Source organism: Thunnus maccoyii, chromosome 15, assembly GCF_910596095.1.
Source record: "Thunnus maccoyii chromosome 15, fThuMac1.1, whole genome shotgun sequence".
Taxonomy (NCBI): Eukaryota; Metazoa; Chordata; class Actinopteri; order Scombriformes; family Scombridae; genus Thunnus; species Thunnus maccoyii.
The window spans coordinates 6,549,564-6,571,646 of record NC_056547.1 but is presented as its reverse complement, the minus strand read 5'-3'; the positions used below and the strand labels follow the sequence as shown (position 1 = coordinate 6,571,646).

Genomic DNA, 22,083 nt, shown 5'->3' with positions numbered 1-22,083 from the left:
GAATGACATCCATCTATAGTAAGACAAGTGAACACAGTATTACCACTAAAACAGATCAGCAGACTAAAGCAGGGCTCCAAACTAATTATTTCCAGTGGGAGCACTGGTGGAGCACCAGTCTGAATTTAGGAGCACCACTTAAATTGACAGTTAAGACATGCATGTTTTATTCCCATCATATTTGTTTCTTAACAATAATTGAGTACTAAATATATTTTAAACACAGTTTTTTAAAAAATGCTATACTGATGAAGAGTTTTGTAAACAAATAATTTCCAGATGTGACGTTATCATGCAGTGACTTTCATACAACGTCTTCCTGAGAGAGGTACTTTCTGAAATGATGTATGGATGTATTTAAGTAATAACCATTTATATAAATTCAAACAACCCATCCCATTTACACAGTTACATGAATTAAAGAGTTTTACTTATTAGCTTCTGTATGTTTATTTTTTCCAGTATGAAGGCTGGTGGTGTATCATCATTGTGTGTGAAATACCTGTTTTAGGGTCACCGCTGTTAGACTCAGCTCGCCATCTTCTCTTAGATCTTGAGGATCCTGTTAAAACATTAATACAATAAATTAACAGCTAACTGGCAACACACCTTTACTGTTTGAATCAAAACCATCTAAAGCAAGAGTTAAAAACATAACCTTATCTCTTTTTTACAATTACATTCATACATTCGGTAGATGCTTTTATCCAAAATGACTTACACATCTGGAGGTACATCAGACTCCGTACTTACCAACTACCACATCTGTAGCGCAGGTCTGAGTCCCCTCTGATCCATCAGACACCTTGGACATCTGTTCAAGGTGTTCTTTGGTGAGCTGTAAAAGAAAAATACAAGAAGTTTATAATTAAATGATCTTAAAATCTTAAATTGTCTGAGAGACCCCTTAAAACCTGGGCAATACCTGAAGGCGGGGTTGCTGCACCTTGGACCCCCCCAGCATGCCTACTTCCCATGGCTGTGTTTACAAATCACATTTCATCCGTAATTTTGGAAGATGGCTAAGAATAATACCCATGAGCCCCGGCCGCTGTTAATATGGAGAAGCCAGTCAGTGGTGTGAATGAGAGCGTAATGAATTTAAAACGCTTTGTTGCTGAAGTTATAAACAAAACATGTCACCATAGTTACTGAATTCACCCAAAGTGACCCAGAAATTCAAAGTGAAATGATTTAATCTGTAGACTGTAAAATCAGTTTTTAAACATGCTAAACTTTAGCTTCTGTTAGCTGTTAGCAGCACACATGACCATATTTAAAGCTCTGTGATTGGCTGTTTCTTGCTGAAATGCACTTTGGGAGTCATAGTTAATGTCCACCCTTAAATTTTTAATGTCCATGGTCTTGAAGCTTCGACTTTTTAATAAAGAACCAGATGTTTTATAACATAGCTGTTCATCTTTTGTTCTGACGAGTCAACCAGGAGAGTTTCATGTTGATCCAAACTGTAGAAGTTAAACTGTGAGTAACTTAACTTTGTCTATAATTGTCTAAAAATAATGTGATTTTTTTTTCTGGAACCAAGGGTGCCCAAAAAAAGCTCCCCCCACTTCACAGCTATATAGAGGACCATACTTTATTTACTAAATGATTCATTTGGAATGAATATTAAGTTTATTTTCTCTTGTAAGAGTTAAGTATCCTGCTGATTTCATTATGCAAACTTACACATATGCTGTCAGTTCTTCTCAGGGGTGGTACATCTGGGTCATCACTAGCGTCAGAGTGTGAGCTTTTAGGGGTGCGTATCTCTGTGTTGCTCTCAAAATCCACGGGTGTCTGCGATGTGGGGAAAAACAATGTAAAGTGGCAGTAAAAACTGGCAAAAGTACTTACTGTTATACACTGAAAAAACTTGTGAAACACGATTTGTAACCTCCAGAGCATCTGTCAAAAGAAGTCTCATTTCCTACAATGCTGTTTTTGGTGTGTTGGAACAATGAAAGCTTAACTCACTCTGACACAAACCTGCACATTATGAAAAAGCTAAGGAGCTGCACAGGCTAGTTCCAAATTTTCCTTTTGGTAACTATAGCAAAGTAAAATGTTAGGAATCAAACACCCACATCTCAACATAGCGCAATCTCACTGTAGCTACAGTAATTTCTAATTACCTGCAAGGATATTTGCTTTTTAGCTGGCTAGTAAGAACAACAGGGTGAAGTAAACTATTAGGAGGCCTTTCATATGGAACAAGATAAAATAGTGCTTATTTGACACCAAACTCTTGGAAATTGCAAATACCTCAGATGAAACTTCTGACGCTGATGATAGTGATGGTGATGATAGTGATGATGGTGATGATGGTGGTGATGGTGATGATGGTGGTGATGGTATTGATGATAGTGATGATAGTGATGATAGCGTTAATACTGGTGAGGGTGATGATGATGTTGATGAGGTCTCCTCTTCTTGGTTTGGACTTCCTGCAGGCTAAACAACATAGACAGAGGACACATTTATTATCATTCTCCAGACATGAGGTTCACAAAGAGCTGAAGAGCCAGAGCACTGTACTCCTACACACATCTTTTTTTTTTTAATTAAAAACTAAGAGGCCACATTTAAGAGACAGATGAAAATCTTCGCCATTAAAATATAGGGATCACATCTATCAAGTCACAGCATATGTACTGTTCATGCAGTTTATTGTAGTTAGCAATAATTAGCAGTAACAATCTATACTCCCAAACATTATTTGGACAGGTACATCCTTTTCCAGTTTTGTTATAATCTCAATCATGAACTAAATAGACAAAAAGATTTAAAAGGAATTATCTTCAGTACATATTATATGAGGTTTAACTTATTTAAACTTATCAGAAGATTGTATGAAATGTGATTTTCTAAATCTTTGCATGAATATTGTATTACATTTGAAAACATTACCTGTACTTGGTGATTTATGTACTCCATGTACTTGCATAAGCATTTATCATGATGCTCCCTCAGGCGTTGTAAGCGTGCGTTCAGCCTGGTGGATCGTGCACTCTGTCTGCAGGAGGTTAAACACAAAACAGTTGATGTAACATTTAAACTTCAAATGAAAATATCTATAATTAGAGGAGTGATTGGCAGCACTACCTGGGGTGGCAGGATAAAAGCAGAGATCTTTACACTGAGCGATGCGTAAAATAACTGCAACTAAAGTTCCACTGAAACTTAAACTAGCTCAACAAAGCAACCAGTCTGAATAAGTCAGTTTCCACTGCTGAACATTTGACGCTTTCTTACATTTAGACGGTTTAGTTTTTACGCCAGCAACCCCAACACATACACAAACCCCCACCACCCTTTAAAAAGGAGTTAGGAAGCAGCAGCATCTTCTATCACTAAGTTCACTTTTAATTTGAAAAGCAACCCTAGTTAGTTGTTAACCCTAGCTACTGATGGTTGTAGCAGGTGAAAATGCTCATTAAACATTCCTCTTTCCTCTCCTCAGCCTCACTGTCCTTCCACACTGCTGAATATTACAGTAATACAGTATCTGAGGCCAGCCAAGTAAAAATAAGCAGCAAAAAGACGATAACCTGAAAAATGCTCAAATACCAGCTCAAAAGTTTACAGTTTGCTGACAGAATTGTCCAACACATGTTTGGTGAAAAGCTAGATTATATTATCATTAGCAAACTAACAAAAAATTACCATTTGGCTGCAAACTTGTTAGCTACAGTGCTTAGTCTAATTAATAATAACTAAAACAGTTTCATGTACTTACTTAGTTTTCATTAGTTCTCCTCTCTTCAGCCATCAGCCATCCGTTGTCTGTGTGTCTGTGCTGCTGCTGTCTGTGCTGCTGCTGTCTGTGCTGCTGCGCCTGTTCCTACTGACTGTCAGCAGCTCAAACCGTGTGACCGGGGCAGGTGGGGGATGGGCATAGGTAAGATGGGGACCGCAAAAGTCAGGAAAGGTGTGTTCCTCCCTCACCTCTTTGATTCAGTGTGGAAATTTTATCATTGCATGGCTGAACTCCTGTTTCACAAAAATATTTTAATGTTTTTGATATCCTAAATTCTAAATTAATATTACAAATTTTTTCTGATGATATTGTGACTGCCATGCTTGCATGTATTAATATCCATTTAATAACCATTGTTCTGTCTTTTCTAATGTAACCAAAAAGGCTCATATTCTAAAGGAAATTTGTGTGCTTACTTCATGCAAAAAGGAAGATATTTAAATTAATTGAATTCAAATTATTAATTAATGAGAATTGTATAATTAAACTTGTGGTTATTACTACTAGTAAAGTAATATTACTAGTAGTCTGAACATTGAGTGCTTGAACCAGTAGTAGCTTAAGTAGCTGAAATACAGCAGTAGTTGCATTAATACTACTACTATACTAGTAGTAGTAGTGCATACACATTAGCATTAGAAACAGCATTAGAATTAGTAACAGCTATATTCTATAAAATAAGTACATACAGCCACAAATTCCATTTTGGTTATCCTCAAAGATTTATACAGGCTGGTACAAGTTACAGTCTCCCTGCATGGTTGCCACTAATACCATATATTCTGCCTCACAAAAGACAATGCTACTGTGTACTGTGTCTTACTTGCAGGAAATTATCGGATCATTTGGACCAAAACACCATCCAGATATGCTTCTTCTGTAGTTTTGGTCTACACTAATTATAGCCTCAGTTTGTATAAATATCACAACACAGTTAACTGTAGCCTCAGTTTGTATAAATATCAGTATACAGCTAACTGTAGCCTCAGTTTGTATGAATATCACAACACAGCTAACTGTAGCCTCAGTTTGTATGAATATCAGTACACGGCTAACTATAGCCTCAGTTTGTATAAATATCAGTACACAGTTAACTGTAGCCTCAGTTTGTATAAATATCAGTACACAGCTAACTGTAGCCTCAGTTTGTATGAATATCAGTACACGGCTAACTATAGCCTCAGTTTGTATAAATATCAGTACACAGTTAACTGTAGTCTCAGTTTGTATAAATATCACAACACAGCTAACTGTAGCCTCAGTTTGTATAAATATCACAACACAGTTAACTGTAGCCTCAGTTTGTATAAATATCAGTACACAGCTAACTGTAGCCTCAGTTTGTATAAAAAATCACAACACAGCTAACTGTAGCCTCAGTTTGTATGAATACCAGTACACGGCTAACTGTAGCCTCGGTTTATATAAATATCAGTACACGGCTAACTGTAGCCTTGGTTTATATAAATATCAGTACACGGCTAACTGTGGCCTCGGTTTATATAAATATCAGTACACGGCTAACTGTGGTCTCAGTTTATATAAATATCAGTACATTGCTTCTAACTGTAACCTCGGTTTATATAAATATCAGTACACGGCTAACTGTAGCCTCGGTTTATATAAATATCAGTACACGGCTAACTGTAGCCTCGGTTTATATAAATATCACAACACGGTTAACTGTAGCCTCAGTTTGTATAAATATCACAACACATCTAACTGTAGCCTCAGTTTATATAAATATCAGTACACGGCTAACTGTAGCCTCGGTTTATATAAATATCAGTACACGGCTAACTGTAGCCTCGGTTTATATAAATATCACAACACGGTTAACTGTAGCCTCAGTTTGTATAAATATCACAACACATCTAACTGTAGCCTCAGTTTATATAAATATCAGTACACGGCTAACTGTAGCCTCGGTTTATATAAATATCAGTACACAGCTAACTGTAACCTCAGTTTGTATGAATAGCAGTACACAGCTAACTGTAACCTCAGTTTGTATGAATATCAGTACATTGCTTCTAACTGTAGCCTCGGTTTGTATGAATATCAGTACACGGCTAACTGTAGCCTCGGTTTGTATGAATATCAGTACACGGCTAACTGTAGCCTCGGTTTGTATGAATATCAGTACACGGCTAACTGTAGCCTCGGTTTGTATGAATATCAGTACATTGCTTCTAACTGTAGCCTCGGTTTGTATGAATATCAGTACACGGCTAACTGTAGCCTCGGTTTGTATGAATATCAGTACACGGCTAACTGTAGCCTCGGTTTGTATGAATATCAGTACACAGATAACTGTAACCTCAGTTTGTATGAATATCAGTACATTGCTTCTAACTGTAGCCTCGGTTTGTATGAATATCAGTACACGGCTAACTGTAGCCTCGGTTTGTATGAATATCAGTACACGGCTAACTGTAGCCTCGGTTTGTATGAATATCAGTACACAGATAACTGTAACCTCAGTTTGTATGAATATCAGTACATTGCTTCCATCTGTAGCCTCAGTCTGTATAAATATCAGTACATGGCTAACTGTAGTCTCGGTTTGTATAAATATCAGTACATGGCTAACTGTAGTCTCGGTTTGTATGAATATTGATTTATTTACATTTATTTTAAAACCTCAGAACACACATTGAGGGAGAACCCTCATTTTCAAGGGTGCCAAGGTACAGACATACAATGAATGCAGACACAACTAAAATCAAATAGAAATAAAAGAACAATACATGTCTACATCATTTTAAAACAAGATAAAATTAACAATGCTAAAAAGTTAAAGTGTAGGGATTGACAATGAGAACAAAAAATAAATAAAAATAATAAGAGCATTGACAGTTACAATTAATAAAATTAGCAATTAAAACTTGTAATTGTCTCAGCAGTATAGATGAGATAAACTTAAAGTTTTGTTGAAGCTTATTCCAAGTATGTGGGGCACAATAAACGAAATAAATATCAGAAACATTACAAAAATAGACCTTTTATTTATTTACAAATAATTGTTTATTCTTATATTTATTAATTTATATTTTTTGTCTACTTCAGGCCAACAAAAATGTTCATTATTAGTTTCTTCCAAAGAATAAAATCGCTTTGAAAGGAAGTTTAATGATTAAATGTGTTCCCTTGTTGATTTTAGAAAAAGTAATTTGAAAACATAAAAATCTGATCACATTAAACTGCACAGACGGTCATATTTTCTATGAAATATGAAGCTTATATGATACACACACTTTCACACAGTTACACACATGTCAGGAAAAGGTCCCCACCAGTGCAAATTCACACACTGCAGTACCGAGTGTGACCTCTAGGGCATACACAAAGAAGTGAAATTCAATCCCCAGGGGACCAATTTTTTTTTTCAAAAAAACGTCACCAGGCACATCAGGAACCTCTTTTCTATTGATTGCAATGCTCGTGCCTGTGGGGACCGGGATTCGGTCCCCACGGGAAAAATTGGTCCCCACGGTGTGAGTGATATGTCAGGTTGTGGACCCCACCAGGATAGAAAAACGAGAACACACACACACGCACACACACACACAGAAACACACAGATACGCACAAACACACACACGCACACAAACGCACGCACACACACACACACACGCACACACACATACACATGTACACATACGCACACACACACACAAACACGCACACACACACACATACACATGTACACATACACACACACATATGCACGCACGCATTCACACACACACACACGCACACATACACACACACGCACACACACACGCAAGCATACACACACACACGCACGCATACACACATGCACACACACATACTAACACACACTCACACGCACGTATACACAAATGCACACGCACGCGCGCACACACACACGCATAGACACACGCACACACTCACACGCACATACACACATGCACGCACACACACACACGCATACACACACGCACACACTCACACGCACATACACACATGCACGCACGCACGCAAACGCACGCATACACACACACGCACGCGTGCGCCCACACTCACACGCACATACACACATGCGCACACGCACGCACACACACACACATACACACACGCACGCACAACCACACACACGCACGCATACACACACACGCGCACACACACACACGCGCACACACACACACACACACACACACACACACACACACACAGAGGCCAAGATTCAAATGTAGAACCCTTTTGCTCAGTTTTTCAGTGAATCCAGCACATAGCTACCAGGGAAACTATATATAATATTAATATTGACGACCCATTTTGAAAGAGTCCCTCACATTACATGGCTGGTAATAGAGGGAGAGATATGAGTGAAGAATATATGCACATTTAACAAACTGTGTATGTGTTTGAACATGTAAACCTTTGTTTTTATAATGCAACTATATCTATTTGCTATTTGACAAAAAACACAACTTTACATTTTTACAGTATTTTTACTTACCTTCAGTTTGGTTCAGTTGCTGCTTCAAAATGTCAATGTGAGCTTTGTAGTAATATTGGTGTAATAAACACTGCTGAGTGCACCACTCCAAGTGTTGTGGATCATCTTCAAACATTTTTTGTGACCAGTCCTCTTTGCCTTCTACTTTCTTACTGATGCTGTCACAGTAAGCCCATTGAACTTCATCAACCAACCCAACACCCACATAATCTGGGAAGTTTTTGACTGCAGAGGACGATGTGGAAAAAAACTTCAGCGAGTGTTTCACTGTAAGAGAAAGAAGTTTTAAGGGTTTTTAAGTTCGTTTTTTTATAATCATGCATTTATCTATACTTGTGATAATGACATTTAATTACATTCAATATTTTGTCCAGCATGAAACCTCAGACACACAAAGTTAGTGATGAGCTGGTGATGAAAGTAGAACATCTACCAACCTAAGAGCCAGATATTATACTTGGAATGATTGAGACTAAACAAAAGCTAAAAGGAGAGTGAATATTGACCTTCCATTGGCCAGGCAGCCAAAAACACAACTCAAAACATAAATGAATGCTGGATATGTTAATAGGCCATTTTTGTTGGTACATTTGCCATAATGACTAAGACAGCTTTATTAACCTTACTGATCATCATTTTATATAAGGTTAGTAATGACTACATATACATTCAAGTATAAATCTAATCAAAATGTTAAATCTTGATATAAATATCTGTACACTGATATGAGATTCCTGAAAGTGGAACAACATATGGTGAGCAAAGCATGAATTACAATTATTTATCAGTGTTTTCTCTAATTTGCCTTATTTTGCTTGAATAATGAAAAATATCTTAATCTGTAGAAATTTTGTTATTTTATTATATTATTTAATTTGATTAATTACATTTTAAAAAAAATCTGATCTGTGTTTAGTCAGTCTGGTGGAAAAAAACAAAACAACATTGTACAAAACTAATAAAATAATTTCAGAAATGTGACTTTGGTGAATAATGTTTAATGACATCAGTATCAAAAACCTCAAACCAAGAGGGAACAAAAGCCAACTAAATCAGGCCTAGGTCAGTGATGATTACAAGATAAAGAACTCATAATTGCAAAATAGTTTTCTGATGAATTCATATTAACCAGATACTTCCTCTCAATGATGAGGTAAATATCTTCAACATAATATAGCTATTAGTTATACATTTAATCCTACTATAGGAGATGCTACATTATTATGAGAACAAATTATTTGAAGAAAATATCTCCAGTTTTTTCTGCTCTTAATGCAATGTGCCTCCATACCAATCAATATCATTTATTGACTCTAATCAATAATTAATCAGCAGTGAACAGACATGTCAAAATCTGAGGTATGTTAAGCTCTGCAGTAAATGTACAGTTATATTTAAAAGAGATACTGCAATATGATAAATATTTGTGAAATTGTGTTTTACTACATGATGCTGGTACATTAAGCTGCAGTTAATAGTCGAAGTGAGAATCATTACACTTAATGAAAGACCAACATCGTCTGAAGCAGAAGGTCATACTCAAGTATCTCCTCTTGTGTCACATAGACTCCACACATGCAGTTATTAAAGTGTTAATACATTTTTGTTTTAGACAGTTTTGGAATATCTGTAGTTTTAAAATACACTGAGACATAGTGTAGCCCATGATTTATGCCTTGGCTTATAGTTTTCACATTATTATAAGTTAATGTTGTATTCCTGCCTTGCAACACCTGAGTCAGTCTCACAGGTAATCTACAGTACAGCACTGGCCCTCAGAAGGTGTAAATGTAATAAGAATATTGCTTTGAAATCACAGTTACAGTCACAAAGGTCTTCTTATGAAACATTAAATCGTTTGTAGAAAATCCTCCTTCCTGCCCAGTCCTAGGTGGGCGGGATTTAGTCTCAACCTAACAGGTTGAACCTGAACTGATAAGAAGCCTGGCTCAGTCTCTCCCTTTGTCTGCTGCAGCATGCTGACCTCTGTGTGATATTAGCTACCTTCTCCAGTTGACTGTGCACCTGATGCATAATTTGTGTAAGTTAAGGAAGTGTATTGTAGTTATTGCTGTTTCTGTGTTCAATAGCCAAACAAGTGCTTTGATTTGATTGAGATTTATTACAGTACTTTTGTTTACTGATTATTGTTTTCATTTTCCTTTTAGCCTTTAAATCATCTGTGAAAGTCAATTATTTAAGTGGAAATCTTGTGAACAAGACAATAATCCGTTGAACGGCTCTCATCTCTGGTCCTCATACTTTAACTGGTGGGCCAACGCAGAGACTCTTTAAATAACTCAGCTACCACAAAGTCAAGTTTCCACAACATCGATGTCATTCACTGTGTATTTAAAACACATCCAGATACAAAATGTAAAGACTCCTTTATTAAAGTAATACTTGAGGTCTGTGCTTTGAGATTTCAATTTAATTCTTGTTCTGTTCTGCTATTATGTTGTTTTAAAATATTATATCATATTACGCCTAGATTATATGACATTATACTGTATTATATTATTCGTAATCTGAGGTTACAGTATGAGTACACATTTAAAACAACCTGTTGGAGTTGTATGTTTTATATTTAGGTCATTTCAATAATGACACTATTTAATAAAGTCAAAAGAAATAATCTGACACACAGCCAGATGTTAACAACATACAGAACACAAGAACTGTACAGAAACTGTTATTTCAGCAAAATATATTCAGTGTCAGTGACACCTGAACGACATTACAGGTAAAATTCACAGATTAATCCAACACGTTTCAGACATGAATTAATCTCATTAATACATCTCAACAGTTTATGTAATAGATACTATAGAGAAATAAAATCTTATCGACCAAATTAATGTTTATTAGCATGCTAAACGCTAATCGTGAGTTAAGCTAATCGCTAATTGGCCACAATGATGGACGGACTTTGGCAAGAATATGTACAAGTTACCTCTGTGTCCAGAATGTAAACTCACATAGTTCATGCTGTTTTAAGCTAAATGTCAAAGGAATATGTTGCTTTAGACATCATAGTTTGACTCCTTATGTTAGGGAGTAATGTGTGTTTTGCATTTAATATAAGTTAGAATGAGCTATAGTTTGTATTGTATATTAAAGCTAGACCACAGTAATATTACTATTTATTATTGAGCTTAAAAAGGGTTCAGATAGTTGTAGCTGTGGCTTGTGAGAGCTAGTTGCTCACTCTCTGCACTCACTAGCCTCAAATCACCTGCTTATGTGATTTTCTCCTGTTAGCTTTGAGGAAGACTTCAGATGAAGAGGGACCACTTCTTCCCTGTGGCTGTTGGAGAGGAATTTGCACCTGCTGATACAAAACCTCCTGGACAACTTTAGATATTTAATTTCCCAATTAAAGACAATTAAAGGTCCCCTTTGGATTCCTACTAAAAGAGACACTTTATTTAAAAAAATTGAAGACAGTTTAGGTTGTACTAGTCCATGGACTCAGAAATGACTCTTTACTGATTTGACTCTTTACTGATACTGATTTGTTACCAGGGTTCAATTTGTTATGCATCTATAACCATCCATTTCATTTTAATGGAAGTGTAAGTTTCCTTTAATTTCATGTCTATAAGGTATGTGAGGAAGTAGGATAAAGATACTCTGTGATTATCTTAAGTATAATAAGGATAGCTATGCTCCAGTACAGCAATTCATACAAATAACTGGATGTAAGTAGTAAACTGCTATGAGACCCTAAATAAATTCTGCCCAGTTGTTACACTCATATGGTCTCAGTAATTATTTTTTGGTAAGCTGAAGCAGTGGTTACAACTACAGTAGTAGAAAAAAATGTTTAAATACATGGCATTCATTTTGATTTGGCATGTTGAGACTGGAACACTGCTTGAAGGTGGGGGGTTGCCGTGCTCATGTCCCACCTCTAGAACCCCCACACTTTTAAAATTGCTGCTCCACCCCTGTGTGTGCGCACCTCTGCAAGCTACATTTTGGCACTTCCTGTAATTTTAGTTATGGACCAATCTCTGTACTATACAGAAAAGCCTGAAACATTGGAAACCGCTCAGCTCGCTGTAAAATGTAACTTCACTAGCTGTAATAGACCCATGGCAGGTATGCGTCTTGTTATACCCCCGCGGTGATTACGCGCCTGTCTATAAAGGATTTGTAAATAATTTATTTACCATCGCTAAAGCCATTGATTAAACCCTTTATGATGAACAACTTATCAAAAATGACACGGGTAAAGCTTGATCTAAACTGCGTAAATTTGAAAATGAAAGTGAATTGTATCACGTTAGGGCTCTCACTAAAAAACAAAAAAGTAATTTTCGACAACTAAATGTTACAAAAAAATATGTTTTTAAAGTTAATCTCACCTGAAAGTGTGACAGGAAAGAAGATGAGCAGAAAAACAAGCTCCATTGTCTTCATGGCATCACTTTTTGGGGAGTCTAGTGACCGCTGCAGTAGACAAACCAGTCACCGTTTTAATTTTGTTGTGCGTCTTCGTGTGTTGTTTGGGAAGGTGGGACCAAAGTAGACCAGTATCATATTGCACCTGATGTGTGAAGGTGTCCAGCCCACTGACTATCACTAATCTATACAGACACACATTTTACCCTTGGAGCAAATGTAATAATTATACATATTTGACAGCTGAAGGTACAAAACAAAATGATCTACAAGTTCACTGATTCACAATAGTGTGCATTCGGTGATTTAATGAGCACAGTGGGGCGATTTTTACAACTGTCTGGATTTATAGTGGATAACTGTTCTGAATAGCCTGACTTGGGACATCAGTTATTTTACTTTGATTAGTACGACCTGAGAGGGCCCACCTGTGTATCGCTAAACAGGCATATACTATAGGCTACTGCACATATCTCGGTTTGAATTATCCTGGTGTGGATCAAAATATGACCTTTGCATATAAGAGGAGTACTACTACTAGTAAGTAGTACAACGGTGAGTGATGAACTACAATTAGACCTGGACTTAGCTTTATGGCACTTACTCGCTTTGATCTCTCCTCAGTAGATCCCTGCTTGTGTTGTATTAACTGTCATGTGTACGTCGCTTTGGATAAAAGCGTCTGCCAAATGAAACTGTAACATTGATTGATTCTCTAGTGTGTAAAATGAAAATAGTTTATAAAAATGCAGATCATATTACATATTCAGATGAATTGTTTTGTCTGACCAACAGTCAAAGACCTGAAGATGTTGAGTTTACTGTCACTGGAAACGGTGGAATTGCAAATATTCACATTTCAGACGCTGGTACAAGAGAATTAATAGTTTTTTAGTTAAAAAAATCACTTAAATGTTTAATCAATCATCAAAATTGCTGCCAATTAATGTTATGTCAATCAACTAATCAGTAATCATCTAATCATTTCAGCTGTAGAGTTATGCCATGTATAGTGGGGGACAACAGGGGCCCAACAACAAACCTTTGCCTCAGGGCCCAATAGCAGGTCAATCCTCCAAGTGGAGATGTTCAAAACTGACACTCTTTTTAAACCTTTTAGACAAACTGTAATCATATTGTTCCAGAGGGTTTACACAGTTTTTGCTGTACAGCACTAAGATAAATATCACTACCAAAAAAGCAACTATTTCAAGGTCACAAAAAACCCAACAAAAAAAGACTTTCTGACTTGTTTGTATGAAGGTCATTTGTTGTGTATCTCTGTTTTGAGTTTGTAGTTCTCTGATGTATTGAATAATTTTGATATTTTTGAGGTGAATGTTTTTAGTGTTCCAATTTACTTAACTGATTTTTTTCCCCTAAAAGTAATATTTTACCTAAATCTATTTGCAAATTTTATGTGTATCACATTCTGTAATATAAATGATTTCCCATTTCCATTTGACATCAAATAGGTGCTGATTTTAAGGGTTTATATACACTTTATATCATTAACCTGACTGTGGGGACTTCAAAAGGAAGTGGTGAAGAAGACTGAGTGAGATGTTTGTTTCCTCCTATAGATGCAACAATTGTGTTAAAGGTTTCTGAATGACAGTTTCTGCCGTCATCAACACAACACTGACATTAAGGAAATAAAACAGTATGAATTTATCTGTTAAGAATTTTACTACCAACCTCCTTTCTGACATCTAAACATCATGACCATCACTTACAGTACAGAGGTCTATGCAGGTGATCTTTTCCAAAAGTAATTTGCTGTTTATCTGTTGCTAAGTTTTAATTAAAGACATGTTTTGCATTTATTTGATAATAATTTGCAAGTGTTTAAACCTTCAGTAACACGGTTGAAAAGTTAAAGTTTAAATTTAATTTTCACTTTAATTGTATTGGTCTGATCTTTCATGGAAACAGGCTGTTTGTAAGAATCTTGCTTTAACTGTTGAAAACTTTATATCAGGAAACTCTTTGTAATGTTGGAGGTGTGTAAATGCTCTGGCAGCTGTTTCTCTGTGGTGACCTCACAGCTGAGACATTTCAGAGTTATGTTGCTCTCTAGTGGTGATATAGGGAAAGACACACTCTGAGTCACAAGGTTCAGTGTACTCCTCTGTAGTAGTGTAAACTTTTTCTTTTATCCTCACACATTTTGACAACTGATAACATTTTAAAAAGTAAGCTCATGCTTTCTAGATGTCAGGGACAAGCTTCACTAGAGTGTTTCCCAAAACTTGGAAGGAAACCTTTAAGCCTACACATCTGAACATTTGAGGTTGACACAGGTATGATGTAACAGGAAGACCTCTTAAGCAGGTTTTCAGGAAAATTGTAATTATTAATTGAATAAATTGAACAAGAATGACACTAGAAAATGTAGCAGCCTCACTAGACAAAATGAAGTTCACCAAATAAAAAAAGAAGATAAATGAAAAAATATTTTTTCTAATTCTCATTTGACCTCATGTACAAACAGGAGATAATTTCTATACCTAATGTATGTGACACATATAAGAGCTGTGACATCCAAAAAATCATGTTTTACATTCACCAGTGAAAAGACAGATACCACAGATAAAACCCTCATTAATCCTTTAACACCAATAATATGAGCATTAACAATAATTTTACAATGACATTAACATTTATCATCCGCATGACAAATACAGGACGTGAAGATGGCAAATGTATAAGATACAAATATAAGCTCTAAGAAGTGTTATTGCTTTAATATGTGATTTTCATCACATATGGAGGAGTATCTAAATAATCAAAAATATATTTATATTGTTTAAAATCGTGGAAAAAGTTTACAAATTTATGTTTAAAAAGAGTTACAGCTGTTACTTGGACTGGAGGAGCAATGTGTGTTGGAAGACTAAAACAAAACTCAGACATTTATACTTTGGTTAAAGTGAGAGAAGTTGAGATGCAGTGTTCAAACTGTAATCACAATGAAACAAAAGAAACAAAAACTGTGTTTTTTCAATCGTGGCCTAGTGCAGAATCTTCATTAGTGTTTCTAAAATACAACTGTCAAACTAATTATTGGTGAAAGCATGAGTAGTTGAACATTTAAAGTTTTAGGTTTGACTCCAGCGTTAGAAGCAGAGATTAAAGTGATGCATGTCTCCCATCATCATCAAAGACAGTACATCACATGACTAACTGATATGAATTTGATATCTGAAGACAAAAGATGCCCCACTGGAGTAACGTTGTGGCTCTTTGGTGTCTGGTAGCTGCTGCAGTGATTCATCTCCACCAAAGGTTTGAGGAAACAGCTGGACAGCAGCATCAGTTCTCTCCAGATGTTGTTACTCCTGCAGTGGAGGATTCACATCAACATTAATGCTTCTATTAGCTCTCAGATAATCTTCACAGATATCATTCTTCACTGCATCCACTGACGACCTGAAACTCATAAATCTGATCTATGAATTCACACTTTAGTTTGATGTATCCTGTGACTTTCTGACGGTCCTGTGATGTCACATCTCAATATTCATTAAAACAAGTTTTGTTAATGAACATTTATGTTGCAAAATAGAATAAAATATTGAAGCCACAGCATCTTTATTTGAGTTCACTATTCTCGTCTAAATCTTTACTGGAAAGCTGCAAAAACAGAGTAACAAATAGAAAAGGACCTGAAATTATTAGTGGTCATATTATACAGTAAATATATGTTTGATTTTAGTCCAAAATAATTTTAATCAGTATTACATTAAAACCTCAGTGTCAGCTGTTTCCTGTAACTATACTGGATCACTTGACTTAGAAATTCTGTCAAATCAGACAAACAGTTTTTTAACAAAGACAGACTTTCAGTATATTTATGAGAGTATTATATCAGTATACTGTAGCTAGTTTCAGGAGGAGCAACAGAGAGATTCTTCATACAGTATCTGCACAGTGTTGATGACATGATGAAATACTCACTGTGATCAGTTAAGAGCTGCATCTCTGACTGAAGATGGATCAGAGGATGACGAGTCTGAAGCTATAAAAGAAAAGCAAAGTGTTTAATTTAAACTATAAACTGCATTTATCTGTACATAGAGAGAGAGAGAGAGATAAACTGACAGAATACTCACAGTTTGCAGGACTGAATCCTGAAATACAGATGAGAGATTACAATATTTCAAAATTTAAAATGTCAGAATTTTGAAAGCAAACAAAGAAAACACTAATAAATATTTTATAAAAACACTGTATTAATTCCACTGATTTCTTCTTTTATTTTGAAAGATAAGAGAGTAACTCTTTAGCTGGAGGTCACGTTACTGAACATCAGCCAGGTTACACTGTTATTTGTTGTTAAAATGACTTGATGATGAGTAAAAGTATGTTTGTCTCTCACCATTATCTCTTCTTCTCCAGATGAAGACTCCAGTGATGCAGACTGCCAGGAGCAGCAGCAGTCCTACAACACCTCCAATAACAGGACCAGCAGGGAACTCTGAGGGAGAAACTGGAACCAGAACAAAACATTCACGGTGCATCAAGGGCATGCCAATGCATTTTTGGTATTTTCACCTTTAATAATGTATGATAATCATACATCATTATTGAAGATTATGTTTCTTATTTTCATCCCCTTAAAACACAGGACTTTCCCATCGTGACACACAGACAGTTTGGGAATCCTGTGAGAGTTTTCTGCTGAGGAAACTTATTATTGTCCAGGATGTGCAGAGTTGTAAATATGAGCACAATTATACTGCCAAAAGCAGATGATGTCTCTTTCTACGTGAAATTAATGTTACTGGACATGTTGATGTGATGGTTTAATTTGGCATCACAATAATTCATACAATGATCATCTGCAGGTGAAAACCACCTTAGTGCTTCAGACCTCTGTGTGTCCATCCTGTGTCTATGTTGTACCTGTTCCCTGTCTTTGTTGTATTACACCTTTTGTGTCTTTGTTATTGTAATACTAAAGCTTTGTTCTTTATGTTTTTCATCCTGTCATCTTTGAGTTGATCACCCTGTCCTCCCTGAAAGCTCTTGCTCTCTCCTGCATGGTCACATGTTTCCTCAGATCAGCAACAGTTCTAGTTTGTTCTTACTGTTTAATAAATCTAATTTCACATACAAACAGTAGATTGTCTTGTGAGTAATCCCATGACAGTGTAATAAATAAAATACAAGTAAAGTAAAAATGTGGTCTAGCATTTTGCATGTTTTATTTCTTTTTTTCTGAAATTATGTTTTATGTTTAATTTGGTTACATTTGTGACAGACCTGTGCTCCTAATCATGTGCTGGCACACCACTAGATTTGAACTGTTTTTTGTTGCATTCACTAAAGTAATTTTTAGTAGGTCATGTGCATAATGTAACAAGTAAGAAACAATATTTATTTGAATGAACAGAACAGCAGTTTTGTTTGTTAACCCTGTAATTAACTAACCTTCAGCCTCAACCTACGTTTAATAAGAAAATATAGTAAAGTCAGTATTCCAGTTTTACCCCAGTTGGTTCTGATCACTGCTTTATCCAGTTTGGTGATGATGTCGTTCTTTGCACCAGAGAGATGAAACACACATTCGTACCTCCTCCAGTCTTCAGGTGTGACTGATGAAAGGTTCAGGTCAACACTCATCTGGAAGGATCCATCATGGTTGGGGAGGATCTCTCCGTGTTCCACGTCCTCATAAAGCTCCTCTCCATCTTTCCTCCAGAACATCATGGCTCTGTGAGGGTAGAAACCTGTAGCGTGGCAGCTGACTGGAGAGGAGGGAGTCTTCTGGAGGAGAAACACTGAGGGAAGGTCTGAAGAGATAAATGGTGAGGGGTGTGGGAGGGAGGTTAGAAACAGAAGATGCATTTAAATATTGTTGTGTCCATGAAACTACATCAGGTCATGTGATTCTACCTGTTCTCAGCAGAGAGCTCTTCCCATAGTCCAAATATTTCTTCACAAACTCAGGGCACTGCTGGGTGAGTAAGTAGTTCCACCTTTCATTGAGAGCTCTATCTCTGTCCCACTTGTGTTTGGTGATGACAGCTTGTTGTTTTGGAGCGATCCATGTCAGTGTCTTCAGGTCAAATGCTAAGAAGTCTTCTCCATCATAACCAAACTGAGCAAAACCATTAACCTCTCCAGTCTCATCATCCCATTCACAGCCATGCATCCTCTGGAAGATGTGGACACCTGAGAGAGAGACAGAGAGCAGAGTGAGATCCCACAGAGGGTTACAGGTGGCTGGAGCCTATGTGAGGCTGCATTTTAGAAAATGTCAAGGAACATGTGGAAGAGTCACCTCTTCATTGCAAGACCATCACACAGAAATACACAAACTGACATCAAGGGGTCAAACTTTCCAACCAAAACGTACTTGACCTGCAGTTTTTAAGCATCCAGATCAAACCAAACATGACAAGAAGGGCAACACACACACACACACACGCACACACATACACACTATGATTCAAATGTAGAACCCTTTTGCTCAGTTTTTCAGTGAATCAAGCACATAGCTACCAGGGAAGGTATATATAATAGTAATATTGATGACCCATTTTGAAAGAGTCCCTCACATTACATGGCTGGTAATAGAGGGAGAGATATGAGGGAAGAATATATGCACATTTAGTAAACTGTGTATGTGTTTGGACATGTTAACATGTGTGTTTATAATGCAACTATATCTGTTTGCTATTTGACAAAAAACACAACTTTACATTTTTACAGTATTTTACTTACCTTCAGTTTGGTTCAGTTGCTGCTTCAAAATGTCAATGTGAGCTTTGTATTCATATTGGTTTGATAAACACCTCTGAGTGCACCACTCCATGTGTTGTGGATCATCTTCAAACATTTTTTGTGACCAGTCCTGTTTGCCTTCTGCTGTCTTACTGATGCTGTCACAGTAAACCCATTGAACTTCATCAACCAATCCAACAGCCACATAATCTGGGAAGTTTTTGACTCCAGAGGACGATGTGATGAAAAGCTTCAGCAAATGCTTCCCTGTAAGAGAAAGGAGTTTTAAGGGTTTTTAAGTTCATTTTTTTTATAATCATGCATTTATCTATACTTGTGATAATAACATCTAATTACATTCAATATTTTACCTAGCATGAAACCTCAGACACACAAAGTTAGTGATGAGCTGGTGATGAAAGTAGAACATCTACCAACCTAAGAGCCAGATATTATACTTGGAATGATTGAGACTAAACAAAAGCTAAAAGGAGAGTGAATATTGACCTTCCATTGGCCAGTCAGCCAAAAACACAACTCAAAACACAAATGAATGCTGGATATGTTAATAGGCAATGTTTTGTTGGCACATTTGCCATAATGACTAAGACAGCTTTATTTTCCTTACTGATCATCATTTTATATAAGGTTAGTAATGACTACATATACATTCAAGTGTAAATCTAATCAAAATGTTAAATCTTGATATAAATATCTGTACACTGCTATGAGATTCCTAAAAGTGGAACAACATATGGTGAGCAAAGCATATGAATTACAACGATTTATCAGTGTTTTCTTTAATTTGCCTTATTTTGCTTGAATAATGAAAAATATCTTAATCTGTAGAAATTTTGTTATTTTATTATATTATTTAATTTGATTAATTACATTTAAAAAAAAAAAAGATCTGTGTTTAGTCAGTCTGGTGGAAAAAAACAAAACAACATTGTACAAAACTGATGGAATAATTTCAGAAATGTGACTTTGGTGAATAATGTTTAATAACATCAGTATAAAAAACCTCAAAGCAAGAGGGAACAAAAGTCAACTAAATCAGGCCTAGGTCAGTGATGATTACAAGATAAAGAACTCATAATTGCAAAATAGTTTCTGTTGAATTCAGAAATAGAGATGTTTCCTCTAAAAAATGAGGTAAATATCTTATTATAGCTAATGGTTATACATTTAGTCCTAATATATGAGAAGCCACATCATATGAAAACATATTTGAAGAAAATATCTTTGAACTGTTTTTCTGCTCTTAATGCAATGTGCCTCTTTACTAATCAATATCATTTATTCACTTTAATCAATAATTAATCAGCAGTGAACAGACATGTCAAAATCTGAGGTATGTTAAGCTCTGCAGTAAATGTACAGTTATATTTAAAAGAGATACTGCAATATGATAAAAATTTGTGAAATTGTGCTTTACTACATGATGCTGGTACATTAAGCTGCAGTTAATAGTCGAAGTGAGAATCATTACACTTAATGAAAGACCAACATCATGTGAAGCAGAAGGTCATACTCAAGTATCTCCTCTTGTGTCACATAGACTCCACACATGCAGTTATTAAGGTGTTAATACATTTTTGTTTGAGACAGTTTTGGAATATCTGTAGTTTTAAAATACACTGAAACGTGGACTAGCCCATGATTTACACCTTGGCTTATAGTTTTCACATTATTATGTTATAAGTTAATGTTGTATTCCTGTCTTGCAACACTCTTGTAATCTACAGTACAGCACTGGCCATTAGCAGGTGTAAATGTAATGAGAATATTACTTTGAAATCACAGTTACAGTCACAAAGGTCTTCTTATGAAACATTAAATTCATTGATGTCATTCACTGTGTATTTAAAACAAATTCAGATACAAAATGTAAAGACTCCTTTATTAAAGTAAAACTTGAGGTATGTGCTTTGAGGTTTCAACTTAATTCTTGTCCTGTGAATAATTATATTATTATAACATATTATATCATATTAGGCCTAGATTATATTATACTGCAGTACAGAATCTATAATCTGAGTTTACAGCATGAGTAAACATTTGTTACAGTTTTATTTTTTATATTTAAATTAATTTCAATGAATGACACTGTTCAATAAAGTCAAAGGAAATAATCCGACACACAGCCAGATGTTAACAACATACAGAACATCAGTACTGTACAGAAACTGTTATTTCTGCAAAACCCCAAATATATTCAGCTTCAGTGACACCTGAACGGCATTATTGGTTAGATTCATAGATTAATTTAAGATGTTTCAGACCTGAATTAATCTCATTAATAGCTCTATTTCATTGGACACCTCAATAGTTTATGTAACAGATATGAGAGAGAAGTAAAAGTAGAGAATACAGTACTAGTCAGAGGTTTGGACACACTTTCTAATTCAAGAGAATGGGAAGACCTCTCACAAGTTACACTTGTTAAAACCACAAAAAAATGAACTAGCAGTGAGTAGACATGTTTAAATCTGAAGTATGTTGATCTCTGCAGTAAATGTGCAGTTTATGAATAGGGTGCAATTATATTTTAAAATATAAATATAACTGCTGAAATAGAAGTTACATAACTATTCAAAAAAGATTATTCAGTTACCTGGAGATGCAACATGGCAAAAGAGAAGCAACGACATGAAATCCTTCATCTTGCTTCAATACAGACATTAAAAAAACACTGT

General features: G+C 35.8%; 2 protein-coding genes across 7 annotated transcripts in view; both read right to left on the bottom strand.

The window, feature by feature from the left end:
* The window catches only part of LOC121913612 (major histocompatibility complex class I-related gene protein-like), a 27,921-nt gene extending 5,843 nt beyond the window's left edge, over positions 1 to 22,078 (bottom strand). For 4 of the 6 annotated variants that reach the window (XM_042436335.1, XM_042436336.1, XM_042436337.1 and 1 more), the window contains exons 1-2: positions 22,002 to 22,078; positions 8,246 to 8,512 (exon numbers count right to left, since the gene is read on the bottom strand). In XM_042436335.1, coding sequence (XP_042292269.1) covers positions 8,246 to 8,512; positions 22,002 to 22,050 — 316 coding nt within the window. In that variant the 5' untranslated portion in view covers positions 22,051 to 22,078. Of the gene's footprint in view, positions 1 to 8,245; positions 8,513 to 17,025; positions 17,145 to 18,230; positions 18,451 to 18,553; positions 18,833 to 19,384; positions 19,652 to 22,001 lie in introns of those variants that run through there. The other 2 variants (XM_042436340.1, XM_042436341.1) reach the window with 2 other exon arrangements.
* The window catches only part of LOC121913597 (major histocompatibility complex class I-related gene protein-like), a 90,552-nt gene that overhangs the window by 34,603 nt on the left and 33,866 nt on the right, over positions 1 to 22,083 (bottom strand). The gene's annotated exons all lie outside the window — the stretch shown is intronic.